At 38.3% G+C, this 21,557-nt stretch overlaps 1 protein-coding gene across 5 annotated transcripts in view; it reads right to left on the reverse strand.

The window, feature by feature from the left end:
• Positions 1–1,397: 1,397 nt before the first annotated feature.
• Positions 1,398–21,557, reverse strand: part of GABRG3 (gamma-aminobutyric acid type A receptor subunit gamma3) — a 342,277-nt gene continuing 322,117 nt past the window's right edge. For 4 of the 5 annotated variants that reach the window (XM_009666383.2, XM_068923174.1, XM_009666382.2 and 1 more), the window contains one exon: positions 9,319–18,075. In XM_009666383.2, coding sequence (XP_009664678.1) covers positions 17,797–18,075 — 279 coding nt within the window. In that variant the 3' untranslated portion in view covers positions 9,319–17,796. Of the gene's footprint in view, positions 1,509–1,660; positions 1,772–9,318; positions 18,076–21,557 lie in introns of those variants that run through there. The other variant, XM_009666387.2, reaches the window with a different exon arrangement.

Consider the following 21,557-nt stretch of genomic DNA (forward strand, 5'->3'; position numbering starts at 1 on the left):
GAGTTTTTTTGTAGAGTTAGATTAACAATAACAATTTTAAAAAGCATCCGATAACTCCTTCTGCAAATGCTTCTTGTGCCCAGAATACCAAAGCACATAAATATATTTTATAAACCAAGCTTGGTTTTCAGCACTGTGAAAAAAATGTTTCAAATGAACAAAAAACTGTTGAGACTTGATCAACAAGCTGTATGTGAAATATTCTCATACCTTTAGCTGTGATGTGCTATTAGGTATAATATGCATCTTTGTTGCACATAATATTGTTCTTTTTCTGTATATACCTTAAAACAAAATGATTATAAAATATGACTAAGCTTGTAATAATGTATGTAGCATGAAAAACCTTCTTTAATGCATCTCAACATGCAAAACACTTCAACAATTTAAACATTCTGAAGGATTAATGACAGGGCTGGAATAAATTTTTCTAGTCTTAATGCATCAGTAAAAAGCCCCACACTCTCAGAACAAGGGCATTACAATGGGAAAGAGAAACACATTCCAGTACTGCACTTCACATGAAAATTGGTCCAATACTTTATAGAATAATGAAATTATACTATTGGCTGACAAATCTGAAATTAGCAGAGAGGATGGAGCAGCACCCTCAGCTCACTTCCAAAATTTAACTTCGAGGAACATTCCTACTGAAATCGTATATGTTGAAAAGGGGCTAAGTCGTTTTGAAAAATGCTAAGTAAGTGTTGAAGTACTTAGAAGCTTTGGCGTGTTTGTGTGGAAAGTACCCACTGAGTCTTTTTACATGACTTTTTTGATATCATTAAAAATGGTGGACTAACATTTACTTAGCTATTAATATGGTATGAGCTGAAGAACAACAATGCAAATATTCCTTACAGCTGTAACTGTGTGCCTTAAGTTTGACTTGGAGAATCTAAGCCAAAGAGTAGGACTCCTGGGTATCTCTGCTGACGTGGCTGAGAATTGTACAATCAGTGCTGCTACCTGTCTATCGGCTGGCAGAAACAAGTACTGAAATGTCCTCCTCTCTGTCTGCAAGGCTAACTTCATGTGGAGGCTGGGCAAATAGCAATGAGAAGAGAAGAGGATTCATATCGCCACGGAAATGCATGAAAACTATTCTTATTAACCCTTGAGGAAGTTTAAACAAGCAGTGTTACTGCTTTCTAAAATAGAGACATGTAACTCCCTTTCCACACACACCAGAGGCCTATTGAATTAAGTGCTGTGGTCTCCTCACATTATGAAGATTTGGAGAAGAGAAGTAGAAAACAGCTCTACGTACACTGGAGCTGGAGAGTGGGCACTGGAGAGCCACCCTTTTGGCAGGTAAGCTTTAGTGGGATAAATTAAAACAGCCCGTTGCCTATAGTGAGTCACACTGAACCAGCGTTTTAACAACAAAGGCCATTGTGTGTCTTATACAATTTCTGTAGCAATTATGGCCAGAGAGAAGTGCAGCGCTGCTCCCTGTTATGCTGATAACAATGGCTACATCCTCATTTGTGAACGAAGGCCAGTCTCTGTCAAAAGATTGTTGGATGATGTGTGAGAAAGGCATGAAAAACAGTTCCAGCTAGGATTCACATTCACGTGGCTTTGCCAGCCCTGGGTTATTCTTTAAGCTGTGCCAAGTACAGGATAAAATGCAAGTCAACAAGGGAGGATAGCTTACCTCATGCTATAGACCATATGGATGCGAGAATCTGCATGTGCTGTGGCTGTGCATGATGATCACTTTGCCTCCATACTTTGTTGGCACATTTTGCGTAGAAACAACGGTGCACTGGAAAGGAGAATGTTGTTTAAGGGTTTTTTATATGTAACAGCATACTCACAATACACAGGCATGCTCTGAGGATGTGTTCCTGGAAAGTGTGATGGTTAGTGTTTCGACAAACAGGAGGGGGGAATGTTTGGAGGGACTTCAGAAATACACACAATTTAAATACACAGAAATAGTATACCATGACATAAGATCTTTCCCTCTCTCATCCCAGCAATGCTACTCAGAAAAGCAAGATCTCAATGGCATGGCCACGCACAAGGTTTTCGGCCCATTTCTGCTAGTGTTGGAGTGATACACAAATAATATATTATGAGATATTTTAAATACTCACTGTAGATTACTGCTTCTGTATTCTCACAAGTTATTTAAACACAAATAAGTGTTTAGCAGGGACACTTCAGTATGACTGGATGTCTCAGGGCAATTTTGATGGAGGGAAAAACATGTAGTGTTTAGCAGAGCAGAGTATAAAATGATCAATGATGAATCTCCAAAATGACAGCAGAAAAATGATAGACACTTTGGTATCATTTACCTAAGGTCTAAAACATAGCTACGCACACTGTATAACATGCAATGCCTCACTCTTCTTGCGTCTTCCTTGCTTAGAAGAGCTCATTTGAAGTTCAAAAGCAGTAACACTGAAAGCACAAGGCTGCACACTTTCTCCAGGAGACAACTATTCCCTGATCCACATCATCTTGTTCTCCTAATTGTTATTATCTCTTGACCTTCATTGTGTTTAGAAAGGCTTGAGATCATTCCGAAGCTAATTGACACTTGGTTGCTGTGTTGTGGAGAATTGACCACGACTGTTGGAGACCTTTGTGCTGTATGCTTATACGTACCCTTGGATATGTCAATGCTCATGCTATTGTGAAATTTAAAGATGTTTCAGCTGATTTATTTAGAGCTGGCTTGAGCTGGAGAAATATCCAGCCCTTTTAGCCAAGAGGAGTAGTGTGAGTAATCTCACACACAGTTCCATGCTGTCAAAGCAAAAAGGCTTCTTGTACTCATGCTAATGCGAATCTCCTACTGTAGGCGCACAATGTGCACAATATAATACAGCAGATACCGTAGATACATTCATGTTGGTATTTTCCTTCAGTCCTACAAAGAACTGGCAAATCACCACATCCCACTTTTTTCCTCCTGACTGCGCTTTTGCTTGCAGGTCTTTATTAGGGTAATATTGTTCTGCATTTCTCAGTGTAGCATCCCCATTTCTGCTGTTTGAGAGATAATGTGGTGGGATTCATCTTCCATTATTGCAAATGTTTAATGGTTGAGCTATGCACCCTAGGCTCCCTTTATAGCTGCTGAAAATTAAATGAAGTCTTTTAGAGCGTGGTTTATACAACTCCGCTTTCAGATGCCTACTTCAGGATAATATAAGTTGTGTTCCAGAAGTGTCTACACCTCTCCATCAGCTGTAAAGGGAATTTAGATGACTAACCCTGTTGACAATGTTTACAATAATTGTATCTATATTTGGCCAAATGAATTTTGCTTTGTGTATATTACTGCTCTTTTTTTTCACTGAGATTTGTTTTGACTCGATTCTTGCAGTATAGAAATAAGGATTTGATTTTGCCCAACAACCACCTTCAGTAACAGTGGCTCAAACAAAAGATCACTGACGGATCCTTTTTCTTCCCCTTTTCTAATGAATCTACTATCCTCACACCATAGGAAGAGCTGTGGGGTTTCAATTTTGGGTGATGAGGGAGGGCTGAAATGGTAATGATAGCTGTGGGTCTCTACAACAGGGAGCGAGGCCTGTCAGTATGCAGCTTATCTCCCAGGATTATCAGGGTCTTGGATACTCATCACTTGCCTAAAAGCCCTCCTTTCTGTCTGATGTGCGTTGCTCTCCATCGCCCACTCCCTGGGTGATGGAAGAATTACCCTCCTGGCTGCTGACTGAGAGCTGTCACCAGCAGTGCTCCCCCATCCTGCAGGCTGACTCGCGGACGTGTGCAGCCTGATAGCACTTCACATAGCACCCAAGTGCCCATTGCCTGACCGCGTAGGCCCTTCTGGGTATGTCCAGCATATCTGCTCTTCTCTGGAAGGGACTATGTAAACCTACTAATAGCTTTGCAGTAGATGCTGCTGTAAGTGGATTGTCACAAAGTTTCTCAGTTTCGGTAGATTTTTCCATAGAGGTATGAAATTAATATCTGTACTGGAGCATCTTTATATGATCATCAGTTTCAGTCTAGCTTTTCTCCACATGTACAGAACTAGTGTGTTTAGTGCTCCTGTTAAGCAAATAAATATAGGCATATAGCACAGATAGGGTAATAACTTTCGGGCCAAAGATAGATACTAGTTAGAAACGTGTTCACTAACTCAACCCATTAACCTTCCTTTGAGCTAACTATGTTCACCTATCCATACAGTCTCTGCTTGTGAATTGTTGGCATTGTACATGGCCATAGGCAAGGAACCTTACAAGGAAAACCTGTTTTTTTTTCGCCATGTTAGATTTAACTGTCCACTGCACATCAGTTGCAAACACAGATAGAGGTCATTTTATTTGTATATGTAATACATATAAAGAATTAAAAACCCCCAGACTTGCTGTCCACTAGTTACTGAAATGACTGCAATTGTAACTTTGGAAAGTCTAGTACACATTACATTACAGTAAGGGCTAGAAATATCATTAATTCGTTCGTGGCAAATATTTAAAGGCTATCATTCCTATTTCTAGAGGTATCCATACCTCGGGAAGTATTTGGAATTTTTTTTTCATACATTCAAATACCTTTATATGTTTACACATACAATTGAACCACACCATAGATCTGCCGTTATTTCAGTCACACATTTCATTATTCAGTGTTAATATTTAAGCTGTTGCAGCTTGGATTTATGTAGAAATGTATCATATAGATTACCCACTAAAAGCAGCTAGGGACTTTCTTTCATTTAATATAATCTGTAAATGATATAATTTACCAATTAGCAAATAACATACAATAAGCAAATAATATATATAGTATGTAAATAGTATAATTTACCAATTAGCAAATCGGGGCATATAAGGTCAGGAGGGTATCAGATGCTTGTTTTAAGAAGTTGCATAATAAAAAAATTTGTTTTATTTGATAAAACAGAGGCAATATACATGAAAAGAGTCATTAACATAAATGATTTGTTCAAACTGGGACTTTCCATAGTCATAAAAAAAAATCACTTTTCCAGATGTCATTGAAAGGTCTCACTAGGAAAGCATAATGTAATTACTGACCTGACCTATGTGGTATATAAAAAGATGAATTGTTCAGAAAGTGAACAATAGCAGCAATACGAAAGAAGATGGTTTGTATATTGATTTTAGTTATGTCAACGTTCACCATGCATCTAACTAACTATTTATGGAAGAGGTAACAGGTGAAATAATTCCTCTTACAGAATCAAAGAAGTATTGGTTAGAAAAGATTTTCTTTTGGAGGCCACATGCTCCAGATTCATGCTAGAAGCAAGGCTATCACCGAAGTTAGGACAGGCTCTGTCCAGGAAGGTCCTGAAAGCCTTCATGGATGGAGTGTCCACAACCCTGTTCCTGTACTGCACTGCCTTCTTGGGAAAAGCTGTTCCTAATGTCCAACCTGAGCCTCCCAAGGTGAAATTTGTGCCCCTTTCTATATTGTCTGCCAGTACTGAGAAGGCAAGAGTTTGGCTCCATTATCTTTGTAAATGCCCTTCAAATAGGTGTGGTTTGCTACAAGAACATCCCTTAGTCCCCCTTTTGTTAGACCAAATGAGCCCAGTTCCCTCAGCTTTTCCTCACAGGTCATGTGCTCTCAGCCCCTGACCACCTTAGTAGCTCTCTGCTAGGTCCTCTCTAGTTTCACAGTACCCCTCATGACCAGCTGAGGGGCAAGGGTATGCTAAAACTGAACACGCTATTTCATGTGTGAACTCATCAGTGCTAAGTACTGGCAGAATAATACATTCCTTTGATCTGCTGGCAACAGTTCTAGTGTAGGACATTTCACAGTTGCATGATCCATGATGAGAGTGCACTCTTAGCTTGCATTCAACCTGGCATCTACGGCAATCCTCAGCAGCTTTTCAGCAGTGATGCTGCTCAGCTAGTTGGTAACTAGCCTGTGCTGATGCACAGTGTTGTTCTGCTCCAGCTGCAGGATTTTGCACCTTTCCTTACTGAACTCCATGAGGTTTCTGTTTGTTTAATCCTCAAATTAATGTCCAGGAATGGATCATAGCATGGTTTATAGCATAGCTATATGTTGTCAATTATGTTGTCAATTTGTAATGATAGCGTACAGACAGTGTGACTCCTATGAGTCTTTCAGGAATTCTGAGTTAGATCCTCTGTATAATCCATTAAAAAGCATTGCACAGCTTTCATTTATATTTAAACTAGTATGGATGCTAAAAGGTAGGGGAATGAATGAGAATTTTGCTTCTGCTATTGTCATTGTTTTGACCAGAGCATTCCATCAAAAACATTGGTTGGTCAAAATACTGGTCAACCTGACATTTAACAATTTTGGTAGGACACGCATGAGCATCTTTAATGCAGTGATATTTTGTAATCTAAAAGTATTGGAAATAGAATGTTTCAGGGCCTGGGAGAGGAAAGGTTTGGGTTCAATAAGTACTTTGTGGCCTTGTCAGTTCAATTTGTACTGGGTTCTTTTGTGCCCTGACCAACAGTCAGAAAACAACTGTCAGCTTCTGTTGGCATGCATGTATCAAAGCTAAGCTTTTCTCAACCTTAATGGTTGCTGGCAGTGAGAATGCAAGAATTTCCATGCCCTATGGATGAGCAGTCACAGCCTTCCTTCCCGTGTGACTTATGGTCTGTTCCTTCATGCAGTTCTGGTGACCATCATGCTAAGCCCTGTGGGAATCAACACTGTTTTCCCTCCTGGCCATTATGTACACAGGACTGGGGTACCCGGGCTGGCATAGACTGCACTGCTTTCACTGCTCTGAAGATACTCAGCTGCAATGATCTGCCATACCTAACCCAAGCCTTGCTGTTGATTACCACCACATGATGGAGGCCCAGCTGTGGAGGAAAAAAACGGATGGTAGACAGGAAAAAACATACAGGATAGCAAAGGACTTCTTTATTTATCTAGGAAGGGAGAGAGTTTGCTTTTTTTCTGGCTTTACTTTTTTTGTGCTGGGCTGGCATAGACTGCACTGCTTTCACTGCTCTGAAGATACTCAGCTGCAATGATCTGCCATACCTAACCCAAGCCTTGCTGTTGATTACCACCACATGATGGAGGCCCAGCTGTGGAGGGAAAAAACGGATGGTAGACATGAAAAAACATACAGGATAGCAAAGGACTTCTTTATTTATCTAGGAAGGGAGAGAGTTTGCTTTTTTTCTGGCTTTACTTTTTTTGTGGTGGTGTTAGACCTTTTGCTCCCGTCAGATAATTTCAGGACACAAGAAAACAGCTGCACCTTAGCAAAGGATAGCTTCTCAGCTCTACTGCGTTCCATGATGCTGGTACCCTAAGATGCTGGTACCCTTTTTGCTCTATAAAAAATAATTCAATTATGGTCAATCTAGAAGCTAAAGCTGCTACAAAATTTAGTATCCCTGCCGAATAATGAATCTGTCCATGAGTTTGTGAAAATGTTTGCCTATGCTGTGAACTGGTCGCACAATACCAGAAGATGGGCCAAGAAAATTACCATTGGCCCAAATTTTAACTACATGAGAAACTGGGTTTTTAAAGCCAGTTCTGTGACAGTCTGGAGGAACACAGGATAAATCTTCTTGATAAAATAAATAGGCAGACTTAGAAATTATTAAATTAAAAATCCTACTGGCATGAGTTGCTGCATGTGAAGCTTAAGCATATATAAATTATTTTGCATTCCTAATACAGATGCTTCCATTTCTAATCCAGCTTTAAAAGTGAAATATTTTACTACAACTATTATCCAACAATGGTTTTATTTTAATATCAGTCACTAGGAAAATGTCTCTTCCCTTTATTCCTTACTTTCTGGATCGCTCTCTGATACTCAGTTTTCCTTATTTTCCATTTCACAAAGTGAGTTTACTTTAACTGAAACTGCCAAGCAGTAATTCAGTTCTTAACTAGATTTGTGGTGGTGAGACAGAGGGTGACATAAAAAGCCAAAACTTATTGGCACAATTCATCATATTACTTTATTGCACACTCGAGCCTACTGGGGAGAAAGTGTTATTGAACTGGAAGATGTATCAGGTCCTTCTGAATTTGGCAGGATGAGCACTTTAAACCTCTGGAAGGATTGACTTGCTCAACTCATTTTTTCAGCCCCTCAGAATGATTGCAAGAGTATAGGTGGTGTTACAGCTAATGCTCTGCTTGGGAGAACAGTCGGTGTTATGTTCACACTGTGATGATGATATGCTTTAAGGACTAATGTGTAGAAGGCAAATAATTATGGTGACAATTATACCTAACTGTTATTCTGGGGGAGTAGAGCATAACCATATCTACCTGTCTACTGCATGTTACACACTTATAACAAGTGCCAGCCACTGTTACAGAGGTCAAAGCACAGAATCTACATTTACTTTGAATCAATAAGTCAGTACTAGTAGCTAGTCATACAGAAACACAAATGGAGGTAAACATGAATTGCATGTCAAACTAATAAGTGAAAACAGTGGAGTTACTGAAGGGAAAAGAAAGATGTCTTAGTGGAATTTTACTGACAGACGATAGTAAAATTGGGTGTTATTGTTGCTTGTGAAATCAAATTGTCTTTCAGAAAAAAATGCCTTAGTGGCAGGAACATAAGGAAAAGATAAATATGACAAGCTCAGACAGAGAAATCCCTATTGTACCAGAGTATCACAAGAAATCTGGAAAGTTTCTCTATTACTGCAGCCCAGTTGTCAACTTCAATGTTACTTGGACTGGAGTCTTGAAAAGGAGAAGGGATTTCACAGTAGGAGTTGGCTGATACCTGGCAATTCTGTGGCCATGAACATACAGAGGCAGGAGTCAAGTTATATTCAAAGAGTATAAACCAAGAGAACACTCTGACTTAACAATAAGCAGCTGCCAAGGAAATTATACCTCTGAAAATACAGAATATACTTTTAGCAGTAAATTTCATTGTGTAAACAGATGCAAAGAGCTAATATTAAATTGAAGAACCAAGCTGGGATTGGTAAAGTGTTGAAACCAAATTTGATAGCAATTTTAAAATTATGAAGCTTATATATTCAATCAGTTTGTGCTAAGGACACCGCTGTATTTCTGGATTTTTTTTGCACTTCGTAGGATATACTTCCCACTTTATATTGGACCCACGGATAAACCTCACTCTTGATTTTTTTTTAGCTTACTGGCTGCTCATGCTGTCTATCAAAAACTTTAAAAGAATCTTCTGAAATGCCTCCCAAGAAGACCTTATCATGAAAATACCACACAGCATCTCTTCTCTTCAGCAGACTGTCAGATATCTGTTTATATTTTTTAAGTTCTCAACTTTCACAAGAAAATACAGTCACCAATATATGCACACAAAACTTGCATTTTCTGATAATGTGTATTTATTTGTATCCAGAATACAAATGTTGGAATCAAAATACGAATATAAATAGTATTCTAGACGCACAGTCCTACTCCTTAACACAAAATAAAGTGGAATGGATGTGACTGGTAGAGGAACATTGTTGTCTGAAAACTTGAGGAGGTGAAGCACAAGGATGTTTGGCTCTCCTGCCTGGGTCAGTTTGGGGGATCACTAGGATGGCTATCTAACTTATAATGACATACTGGTACTAGTGCTACCTGTATTATTCAAGGCACATTGGGCACATAATTGTACTTTCATTTCACTATGACATCACAAGCTGCACTGCTAGCAAAGAAATCACACACTCTTAAGAAAAACTTAGGAAGGAAGGATAATTAGAAATCTAAAATTTTATTTGTGTTCTGTAAGAAAGTTAAATTTAATACATAGTTGGCAAATTTTGTTCGATTCTAAAATTGCACTGACTTAAAATTAAAAAATATCCATAGGTTGTCATATCAGAAAAAAAAAAATTGAGAAAAATATGTTGAGCTTTTAAGAACAGGACTGTACAAGGTGGTTGATGGTTGCCTGTGACAGCCATGGACTAGATTCAGTATTTCAACAATTTCCCTCCAGCCCAGTGCTTCTGCTTGTGATCACATGTTGGCTCATTTTTTACGGTTGGTATTGCAGGTGAGCGTGGATGACAATAAAGTTACAGGACTCCTTAACAGCTACAAAAGTGAAAAGGGGTAACTGATACTGTAATTGCTCTGCACAAGATTTCCCACTGTTGCTCAGAGGAGCATTGCTTTGTGGAAGGTTATTCTGAAACCCTGTTTCCTTTGGAAGGCTCTGTCTTGCGTGTGTCGTACTCCCCTCACCTGCCTGTATATTGTCACATGCAACTATTTTATCAGCGTTGCATGAATTCACCAGCAACTTACGTTGTAAGGATCCCATGCATTCTGTATGCATGAAATGGAATCTATAGCATTCTCTTTTTCACTTTCTTTTGCTGTCAGTGGTTTTCAAATATGTCATCAATATCAGTCTCTTCATCCATCGTCTATTAAGACACAATTTAGAAACTTTGGCATTTACCATTTTTGGCCTCTAACATAAGTTTGGAATCTGCTCTCCCTAAGCTTTTAGGCCAGCTAATGCACAGAGTCAACCAGCTGGAATGTGATCCAAAGCTCTTGTTTGCTTTTAAGAATATTTAAACTTAAAACCCTCTTCTGGTCAATGGTTTTGATGGATGCAGGTGTTTTTGACTGAGATAGACCTAGAGGTCCTCTCCTTAAAACTTGTAATCGTGATACCGTCTCAAAAATAAGCTGTCACCAGCTTCCCTGTGAATCCTTCATCCTTTGCTTTTTATACTATATTATGCTAGTGCAGCTTCATTTCTCCCAGCCACTGCCACTGCCTCCCTGTTTCTATGCAGGTAGGGACATGAGTACTAGGTGCAATGAAGAAGCTGCTGGGACTGTACAAAGTTCTGCAGGTTGGCTTAGGCCTCCAAATAAACCTGAGTTACCTGAGTATTTTGATGACACGAAATGTGCTGTTGTGGCTCCTCTGGCTAATGCCACCCATTACCCATACAAAAGAGTACCTGGCAAATAGTTGACCTTATCAGTGCCTCGTTTGCCTGGCTTAGTGCTTGAGTAAGCCCATTCCCAGACATATGAATAAACATAACCACATTTCTTCTGCTCTGTTACTTCATCATTCAAAAATAGCAAATGACTAGAAAATCAAGATGCATGTTTAGATAACAGCTAGAGAATTCTCAGGTGCCAGACTCTGAGGCACTGAACTTCATGATGAATTTTATTATCTAATTCCATATGTATTCTGTGAAAACCCTCGAGGACTCCAGATGCATACAAACACTGACCTGAGGACCCACAATGAAAAAGAAAAAATAAAGTTTGTAGATTGTAGAGGGAATACGTAATCTTGGACATATCTCTTGAGGAATGTCAGTGGACACTAACCAAGCGCTAAAAGATGGTCACATTCCAAAATCATTTAAAGAAATAGCTACCAAGAAGAGGAAAATTAGAATGTCGTTTATACCTAACTCAGGCTCAATGTTAAACAGGGTTACAGGCTAGCATATCTTTTTTCCACTAATCCACCACAGGTATAATGTACAAAAAGTTCACTGTTCAACTAGTCAGAGCAATGCAGTTCAAAGTGAAAATGGTAATTTTGCTGTTAAAACATCATTTAGTTTTAGATGCTAAGAGTAAAATGTCAAAGTGATGAGGAAGGTAGGCTTTCTGTTTGTTTGTTTTTTTGTTTGCTTTCCAGACAAACTATGAATCCTAGGGGAAGAGACAAAAGTATTAAAGCCACTGAGTCATGAAGAACGGTCTTCATTTTTCTCAAATATGTACTAGAACCCTTCAAAAAGAGAATGCTGTGAACCTTAAGAATCTGTATGCATATGGATATACTACAAGACTAATGATTATTATGCGCTTTTTAGCATGTAAGTGAAAGTTTCAAATCTCCCTTCTGAATAGGCTAGCAACAGAACATAGCATGTGATAAAGCCTATTTGTGGATCAATGGTGCTATTCAACATTGTTTCCAGCAGCCCCTGTATAAAATAAATGACAGCTTCTCTCCTCAAATTGTTCTTTCCTAGTGTTCCTTTTTTGTAAATGCTATTAAGGGAACGGAGAAAAAAAGCTAGCAAAATGGTAATGTGTGTTACCACAGCTATGTATTAAGTCCCTAGCAAAGAAGTATCATAGGATGGTCCCTGTGCATGAATCAGTGTTCCAGTCTGCTGGCTCCTCCTCAAATACCTCCTAGAAACGTGCAGTAAAGATTTTGTAAAATGTTGATACTGAATGCCTTACAATACCCTCTGCTCTTTGTGCCTTCCTCTGAGAGATTAGATGTGAATGCTGTTAGCAGCACTCACTGCTAGTAGTGGAGAAAAATAAGAGGTAGATATGAAAAGAAAATAAAAGGGGATGAGCAAGTGTTGGCATCACTCATTTGTTTATACCCTTGACCTGGAATTTTGCTCAATGTTTTAGGATAAGCTGCTAATCCAGTACAGTCTATTATGTTGGTCACACTTCTGCTGAGAAGTGATGATTGAGTTAGAAACTAAATGTTTACTGTAGAGCTGGAGCACTGTTAGGACAGCCTGCCCTAACAAAGAATGATGAGAGTTTAACCAAGGTCTTGGAGCATGACTATTGTTTCCTAAACTACTTCAGTTCCATTATTACTTTCTCTTTTGATAGGATTAGTTCTGGCAATAATTCATAATAACTTCACCCACTGACAGGAAAGAGGCAATGAAGTCTAAAAAGAGGTGGTTTATGGGAGAATTGTGCTGAGCTCTCCCACATCTACGTACAACATTCGTACAGCATTAGATGGAGAAAGTTTATGCGTAGGGAAGCTGATTCTCTCTGCACATCCTCTGTGGCCTCCACTACTGTCACACAAGGACATTTGAGGGGAAGCAAGCAGTTGCCTGCAACAATAGTTTGCAGCTGCTGGATCCAATAGCAAGGGAACTGAGCTGATTTTGTGCTTGGTAATCTTCTGGATTAGTAGAAAAGAAAGAAAGAAAGAAGAAGATATACCTACAATGAAAAAAGATAAAAGTTGTGAAGGAAAAAGAACCTCACTTTTAGTAGCGAAAATGTGTTCCCAATGGAACACAGCATCATTTGTTCTTCGCCTGTTTTAAACTGTCTTCTAGGAAGTCACCTGGATGAGATAAACATCAGCCTTGAGCTTATGCTCTGCACATCTTAGTGGAATGAAGCTGCTGCATGAAGAAGGAAGGATTCTGCTGAACTGACTCGATCCCACTGCAGTTTTTTTTGCTACTTAGAGATCAAGGAATCTATGAAGTGCTTAAAATAAGAAAGAAAGAAAGAAAAAGTAGCCAGTGCTCAATGTGTATGTTGAAGATAGCTAGAACAGTGGTCACACATTGTAGCGCTCAGGAAGAACTACAACAAGCTAATTGTCACTCTTTCTAACTTTCAGGCCGGGAATATATCCTTCAACATCAATGAATGTTAAATATAAGAAGCACAAGGATTTCACTGTAAGCAAGCAGAACGTACCTTGAAAAAATCCTTTAATGGTGTAGGCAGCTAAGATTATGGGCTATGGCTTGCCTTTTCCTAGTGCTTTCTGGAAAATCAGAAAGTGCAGCCAATGGGACAAGTTCAGGATGTTATGGAGAGCCTTTACAAGTTGTAGTGAGTGCATTGTTCTACAGCTTAGAGAGTAACACCAACCCTCTAGACTGTGAGGCTAATAAGTTCTATCTTACAACATTTACAGTCTCTCTTCCCACAAAATCATTCCAATGTGGCAACCATGGTGTTTCCAGAGCTGTCTGGCACCTGGTCACTTGGCGTGTGAACCGAGCAGGGTCATCCTTCTAGATATATGCTGAAATTTGGTGTAAAAAGTAGATAAGCATCCTTCTGTAGGTCATGAAGGGATTAAGGAAGGCGAGTTATGATAAATTCATGGGGCAACATGAGGTGCTAGGCTCTGAGACTCATTAGGGACGTAAAAGTGTTCAAGATAGGTTATCTGCATTACTTGGTAGGATGCCTCCAGTTCCAGAAATATCATTTCTTGTCAGCTAAAGGCTCATGTGTCGCTGCTGTTACAGCTGGTGAATGTGCAAAACACCAGGTGGATGATTTGGAGTTAGTTGTGTAGAAGTGCTGGGAAGAATTGAAGAAGAGTAGGACAGGTAAGAACTGTACAGCAAAGAAAAATAATCTCCTGCTTTTCTTTTAGCTTCACATTTCGTCACCTTTGTGAAGATAGTTCTGGATTTCCTTGCTGTAATTTCAGTCATTTTTATGGACCTAATATACAAGTGATGGTCGGTGAGGGAGGAAAGGAGCATTTGAAGGTGAAAAAGGCCTTAGGTATTTTAATCTACTAGCATACTTCTTGCTTAGAAAGTTACACCAAGATTGTGTGGAGTGCTTAGTCCCACATTACTGCTAGAAATGGAGACAAAATAAGCTGGCTGGTAGTTTTTATACACTAATTATTGGAATAAGGGCTGTTTTCTGGCATTTTTTCCTAAAGAAACTACTAAGAAGGAGCTCTCAGTATGTCAAGGGCAGAAGAACTAAGACGACTTAGATTCTGAATTAAACAGAGCAATATTTTCATACATTCTTAGCTGCCTTGAAAATGCTGTCCTTAAGCAGGAAAATACTATTCCTCAGTTCTTAATTGAAGTGAATGCAACTGAACTGAAGTGAAGGGAATGAAAGCAGAGGTTTGATTTTACAACTATTCATCTTGCTGGGAAAAGTGGATTATTGTGCAAGGAATTAAGGTTAAAAAACTCACAATCTTTTCTGTAACTTTAATAAGGAAAGAATATAATGAGAAGGTACTTGATTTTGTGATTCTACAGACATACCTAAATGAGTTGGATATACTCACACATACTTCCATTCCCTTCCCTTTCCTAGAAAGGCAAAAAAAAGTACGAAATTACAAAAAAGAAGTAGCTGAGGAAATGCATCTTGAATATGAAATTATCTGACAATAAAGTGTTCTAAAACGCTAAAAGGTGATTCTGAAATTTCTGACGGGACTCTGCAGTCCCACAGAAGTGTTAATTTTTTTCAGTTCACAAAGGAATCAAAAGGATGTCTGAACACTAATGAGGATATTTTTTAATAATGCAGAATGTCTGGCGTACAGATCTGTGCAGACCTCTGTGCTTACCTTGCATACAAACCAATTTATTGTACTTAACCCCAAAGTAGAATATACTTCAAAGTAGAATATATCCTCTGTTGTCAGTGTAAGAGAGGAAACCAGAACTGGCTGCACATTCTGTTTTGGTCAGGAGCCTCAAAAGTGGAATATTATGCTTCCAATATGTGCTTATGAAAGCACTCAAAAAGTGGAGGCAATATAAACAGCCTTAGCAGAATCAGTCTTCCAAGGAAGGATCTGACAGTATTGTGTGCTTTTAGCTAAAGTGGGTAGCTGTGAGCAGAAGCGTAAGAATAGCATGTGCACATCATCTAAAAATCAAACATTCCCTTTCCACACTTACTCCCAGGATGTTTGCTGAAGTATGCCATTGCTAAAATAAACCTCACTTTACTTATCCAAGATCTAGTGGTGGAAGCCGCTTTCTTGTGTCTCATTTGTTTAAGTACTCCCACCAAAACTGATTGTGCAGAGGTTTTGCAGGATCAGTCCCCTAAAGGATATCTGGTTCCATTCTTTTATTTAGGCTTCATATTTTACTAGTATTCTTGCAACGTGTGGCTGAAAGTGGCTGTTAAATCTGACTAATTCATAATTTCAGCCTGGGATATTCAGCTTCAATTCAAACTCCTTCTTGCCCTGCTGAAAAGATAATTCCGATCCCTAAATATAATTCATACTTACAGGAGCTGGACACAGAGTTTTACAGAGTAATTGGTTTACAGAGTAATTTGCTACTAAGAGTTAGAAAAAGCTTCAACATGTATTTTGAAATCAATGGGTCATTATTAGTTTAGAATCCAGATTGGACAGCTTTTGCTCAAGATGAGATTTTGCTCCTACCCCCAAATATCTGATTTCTTCTCTGTGCTTCTACTTTGAATTTTGTCAGTTCTTGGATAAATGGTTCCCCTCCCCACTGTAAACCTAGCTTTCTGGCTCTGGTACTTCAGACAATTGAAAAGCAGATGAAAATATTTTGAAAAACTATATTTACCTTTTGTGTTAGCTTTTTTTTTTCAGTTAAAAATACTGTGGAAGCACAGAGAAACAGCAATGACAGACTGTTTCAAAGAACATGACTACATTACTATTCCTTTAAAATCACCTTTGCACTAGTCTTTGCATGTTTGCAGGATTTGCTTTCTGACAATAAAAATAATTGCTCCTCAATCATATCTACTATTCATTTTTTTCAAATATTGTGTGGAAGAGACACATATTTTCATTTAGATAAGGAAAAATTGATCAGGTCTTCCAGACAAGAAAAAATCAGAATTTACCTTTTAGATGTGCTTTACTTTTATCATTTGTAACTATTTGTCATCCAAAGAGCACTGAAGAGCCATTGCTCTTTAGTTTTGAGTCTGATTTGTTTGCTTAATAAAAATTATTGAGGGAGTCTGTAAAAAAAGTAAACTAATTCAACACTGTAAAACTAAGTTTTGTAAAATGGGTAGTTTAAGAAGTTAATGGTAAAGCTTTTGAAAAAAACAGCATGGCTTTCTAGATTAAAATGTAGTTGCTAGTTTGTGAAAAAAATCAAAACAAAGCAACCTTTTTCTATATGGGGGAACTAGTCCATGCTTAATCCAAGGCAGACAATTGAGCTCCCATAATGCACTATTCAAGTCAAAAGTGTCCAATCTTCAGCTCAGACCCAAGAACTGTCTGCCATGAATGAGGACTGCAATTTTTAACTTCATGGAAGGAATAAAAATGTACTTTGGCATACACTTTTTTCCATTTTATAAAATAACTTAGAGAGAAAAAATAAGAATGAATGAGTGCACTTTGTAGTAAATTGGAATCTGAAGAAACTCACAACTTGTAGTGCTATTGTGTAGTGAATCTTACTCCTGGTCTATCAACTATGGTCTGCTACAACGACATAAACAAGCAGGAATCATGTCCTGCTTCAAGTAGAGTACTTTAGAAATCAACGACTTTCCTGTGTTTAACCAGTCATAAAAAAGACAGTAAAGTTTTGAAAAGCTGTAGAAGTTATATCCACAACTACCTCCAAGATAGGCAAATCTTTCACTTTACATCAAAATATTAGCATTCTTCTAACTCAGCCTTTTCACCTCAAATTAAAATCAATATGTGTAGGTAAATTGCTAATTCCATAAATCCCAGACCTTTACAGGAAGTAACTTTCACATCATCTTAGTCCCATTGGAGATATTTTTTTCTGTCTTTTGGTGGTTTCTCTATCGCAACGAAATCACCAAGAAAAAAATTCCCAGAACCTATGGGTCATAGCTCAAGCAAGTTTAAATACAAATGGGTGGCTTAGTGGGCTTTGCCAATGCCTGTGGATGTTGTTTTGAGTCTCAGGGATATGTCAGCATTTTGAAGAAAATATGGGAATGAAGAACAAAAATTACATATTTAACCTTTGCCTGAATTGTGTATAGCTTCTATGCCAAGGGAGAGTAGTAAAGATTCTAATATACAATAATTTTTCATAAACATCGCTTATACTACAAATTCAGCTGAATTTAGTAAGAATCTTTTCCTTAAAATGAATAGCAGTAAGGAGAGAATTCATCCATGTTTTTCTTTTTCAGGCAATTACATACTAAAATTCTTCATCAGTTTCCCTGATGATGAAGGTTAACGTGGCCGCCATAATTTGAGATGAAACTGACCGTGTCCTTCACTTTTTCTGCACTTTCACCACCCCTAAGCAGCGTGAAAACAGTAGTCTTCACCACTACAGGCAAAATTTAAAGATAGAGGTATCCAACCCAGTAGACCAGGTTAAACAGAAGGAAGGATGTAGGAAAAAAGACCCTAGAGTAAGAGTCCAGTTCTAAGATGTCTATGTGAATCCGTCCTCTCCTCCATGAGCCTGATTTACATTCTTCATAACAACAGAAAAAGCTCTGGCAGTCTTTCCCATCCAGGCATTCATAGACACATGCCTCTTCAAATTCTTGCCAATACATGGCATTGTTCAATGTGATGACTGTAGCTGGTGGTCTCATATCAAGTACAGAATAATTCTGGGGAGAGAAAAAAATACCAACAAATTGATAAACTTTCATGGATGGTGCAGGTCACATTTAGTAATCATGGGAAAAATAATGGGAGGTGTGAGAGATGAGCTGGGAATAAGCAAATTTAAGAATTCCAGATTTAGGGGCCATATTTCTTCCCTCAAAGGATGTTTTTTTTCAGATGAACTTCCATAGAGAGATTGTGGAGTAGCAAGTAAAATTAATTCGAGGTGCATTTTCTCCTTGGATAACTCGAGGCATATATTTGCCAGTGATCATTTTTCATTCTTAAGGGTTCACTTAACTGTCAGAATGTTATTTACAAGTTGCTTTAAACACTTGAAGCTACTACATTTAAGAATGGTGTCAGAATAATAATGAAGATAAGTCCCCAGAGCACCTATACACATCATTTAATTTAGAGAAGGACATCCACTTAGTACAGCTGCATTCATTGCCTCTTAACCCTACCACGATTTACAAAAACAGATATTGTCAGCTACAGATGACAGTGATTTCAGTACAGAATTTCAAAATGACATCCCTAGGCATGGTCCATTAGTACTTATTGCACTAATCACGCTCAAAAGCATGGCAGTTCGGTATCAAGTCTCCTCACAGTTCCACTCATGCTTATAGACCTCACCTACTTCAGTGAACTCCCTATTCACACTTTGTCAGCTCTTCTTTCACACCATTTTCTCTTCCTGAAAAGTGCTTTCCCACAACAGTCTCTCATTAAGCCACCTCCTCCATCCCCACAAATACTTCTTTCATTGGAATCACTAGGACATCTCCCATCAGCTTTGTTGCCTGTTTGCACCACACTGACAAATCAGACTCCAGCATTGTTGATGTGGTTTACTCCTCCACCCCCGTCATGGGCTTTTCCCCTCTTTGCAATTGCTCTGAACATGGACAATTGCCTATGTGAGCTCGCCTAGTAGCATACTAACAAGCAAGTCATGCATGGGGACATGGGGCCATCTGCATCACGTTTCCACATATTCTGGAGGGTGCTCTCTAGAAAAGTCTAGGACCCTGCTTTCAGGCTTGCTATACAGAATATGCAATGCTTTCTATTAAAGATGTGAGGGCATATATGAAAACTTTCGCTCTGTATGTGAAACAAATGAGTGATATGGTTAATGTGCCTCATGGGACGCTCACTTTCTTCTGCTGACTTCTTTTCTCTCTGCAAGTCCTTTGGTTTGGTGCACCACAATATTACCCACCTCATTAAAAATGCTTGGTCCCTGAGCTAAGAACTTGGGGTGGGATCCTTTTTCTCAGATGTTGTCATCTACAACATAGATAACTACATCTGAAAAGGTCCCTTAAGCTACCCAGTCAAGTAAGTCTACGGCTTAATTCATGTCATCATAACTAGATGTCTAAAATCTCTCAGGAGCATTGTGTTCTGGACGGTAAACGGATACCAGCTCAGGAGCAGATATCACAAATCTGCTAATTATGAATGACCTTATCTCAGAAATTAGATGTCACAAATTGTACCCTCATGGTCTTCTCTCTTGCTTGTACACAATCAAGTTTCAGAGTTTCCTTGTGCATAATAGGTAGCTGGTATCACTGGTTTACAATGTGCTGCTACATGGAAAACCCATTAGGTCTGAGATTATAGTACAACCATCTTTTTTTTTTTTTGACTATAGCACTCTGGAGAGAAAAAAGCTATCACTAATGCATGGAATTTCACTGCAACACTAAACCACGTATTTTCTGTTTCTTCTATGCCTTTCTGAAAAATCTCTACTCAAGGACTTAAATTTTCTATTTGGCCGAATTTTTTAATTTAAAGAGAAGAAAGGCTAAATTAGATCGCTCCAGATGATTTTGAATAAGCGAATTGGAATAAATGCCTTGGTTCTTTGAAGAAAATATGCTCACCTATCAATAAGCCTTTTTTTTTTTTTTTTGTTATAGCAAGCCTGTTCAGGACAGGAAAGAAGATTATGCCCTTATAATAGAGGTAGATTAATCTTTTTAGTTGATTTAATCCCTGTCAGATAAGAGTGGTGGACAGTGCCTGTTGTATCTAATGAGTCTTGCTGAGATCAGGCTAGGATGAGGATGGTGCAGCCACCTCAGTACCACCTGAAAGATCTGCCAAGGCAAGGCAGTTCTCATGTGCCTTGAGCAATGCGTTCCAGATCCAATGTTAACAAAAAATAAAATAAAATAAAATAATTTAAGGTATGGCATAGGTGTGTTCTCTAGGACAAAAAATAACAGAGTAGAAATACCAATGCATCAAATCCTGAACATGGATTTACCAAAATTTCACCTCCTAGGGTAGCATCACTACAAGGCTAGCACAGATAAGCAGGTGTCCAGAGAGTCAGAGATGCTGCTGATTTTATGCAGCTCCTGCCATAATTTGAATATGGAGATTGCTGATGCACAGACCAAGTCTCTGCACAGTATCTATCTTAATGCTAGGAAAAAAGTGGGAGAAAAATTGCAGAGGCTGCAGATGCTTTCCAGGTAGATCAGATTGACTGGATCTAGACAAAGAGTAGCAGAGTTAAGCCCTGGTGTCCTTTTAATTATATTAGTTTGTTCTTATTTTTATTAAAAAGAGGAAACCACTACCCCATCAATGTGCCTTATTAACCTTTCGAAAAAGTCTGTCCAAGAAAAGACAGCAGTACAAAGTGTATAAATGCAATGCTTGCTGTAAACCATTTGTTGCCAAGTAGACTTTCAGTGCTATTTGAGCTCTTTAAATACATTAGAAAACCCATTAAAAAAGGAAGTGTACAACACTATTTTAAAAAGGTAAGCTAGTAATATCAAGTTAGCAGTTATAAATGCTAAACTTGGGCATACTAAGAAATGCAAATGTGGCTCTATCCATGCTCTAATTTGCAGTCCATCAGCTGTGAAGCAGATCATGCAACCACCTGATTAACTGGTCCTCTGCATTCTTTATTTGTATTCTAGCTTCAGGTTTCACACAGTTTAAAGACACAGCTGTGTACCCAGTCAATCAACACTGCTTTATTATAGCTATGCATATTTAAATAGTTGTCTAGAAGTTTGAGGAACAGAATTTATTACATTTCTGAACACAGTAATGCTAACTGCATTAAACCTGAGTGCCCAAATTGTTTGAAAATCCACCTGAAAGTTTGCTAAAGTTTTTACAAATATGCTTAAATTATTTTCTACAAAAAATCAATTAAATCTCAGTATAAGTTTATGACATAACTTGTGTTCATTACATTCTTTTAATATGTAATGAAAAACTATAGTATTACATGAAGCAGATATGTAACATTTCTGAGGTAAAAATAACACACACTATTCTATACTTGACCCTTCTCCCTCCCAAATCATTTGATAAATCCTTATAGAAAGAAGCAGCTATGTTCTTCTACCGCAGCCAAAAACAAACTGACCTTTTAGCAAAAAAGAAAAACAATATTTATAGTGAAGTCAGGATAAAGCATAACATGGCATTTCAA

Source organism: Struthio camelus, chromosome 1 (assembly GCF_040807025.1).
Source record: "Struthio camelus isolate bStrCam1 chromosome 1, bStrCam1.hap1, whole genome shotgun sequence".
NCBI lineage: Eukaryota > Metazoa > Chordata > Aves > Struthioniformes > Struthionidae > Struthio > Struthio camelus.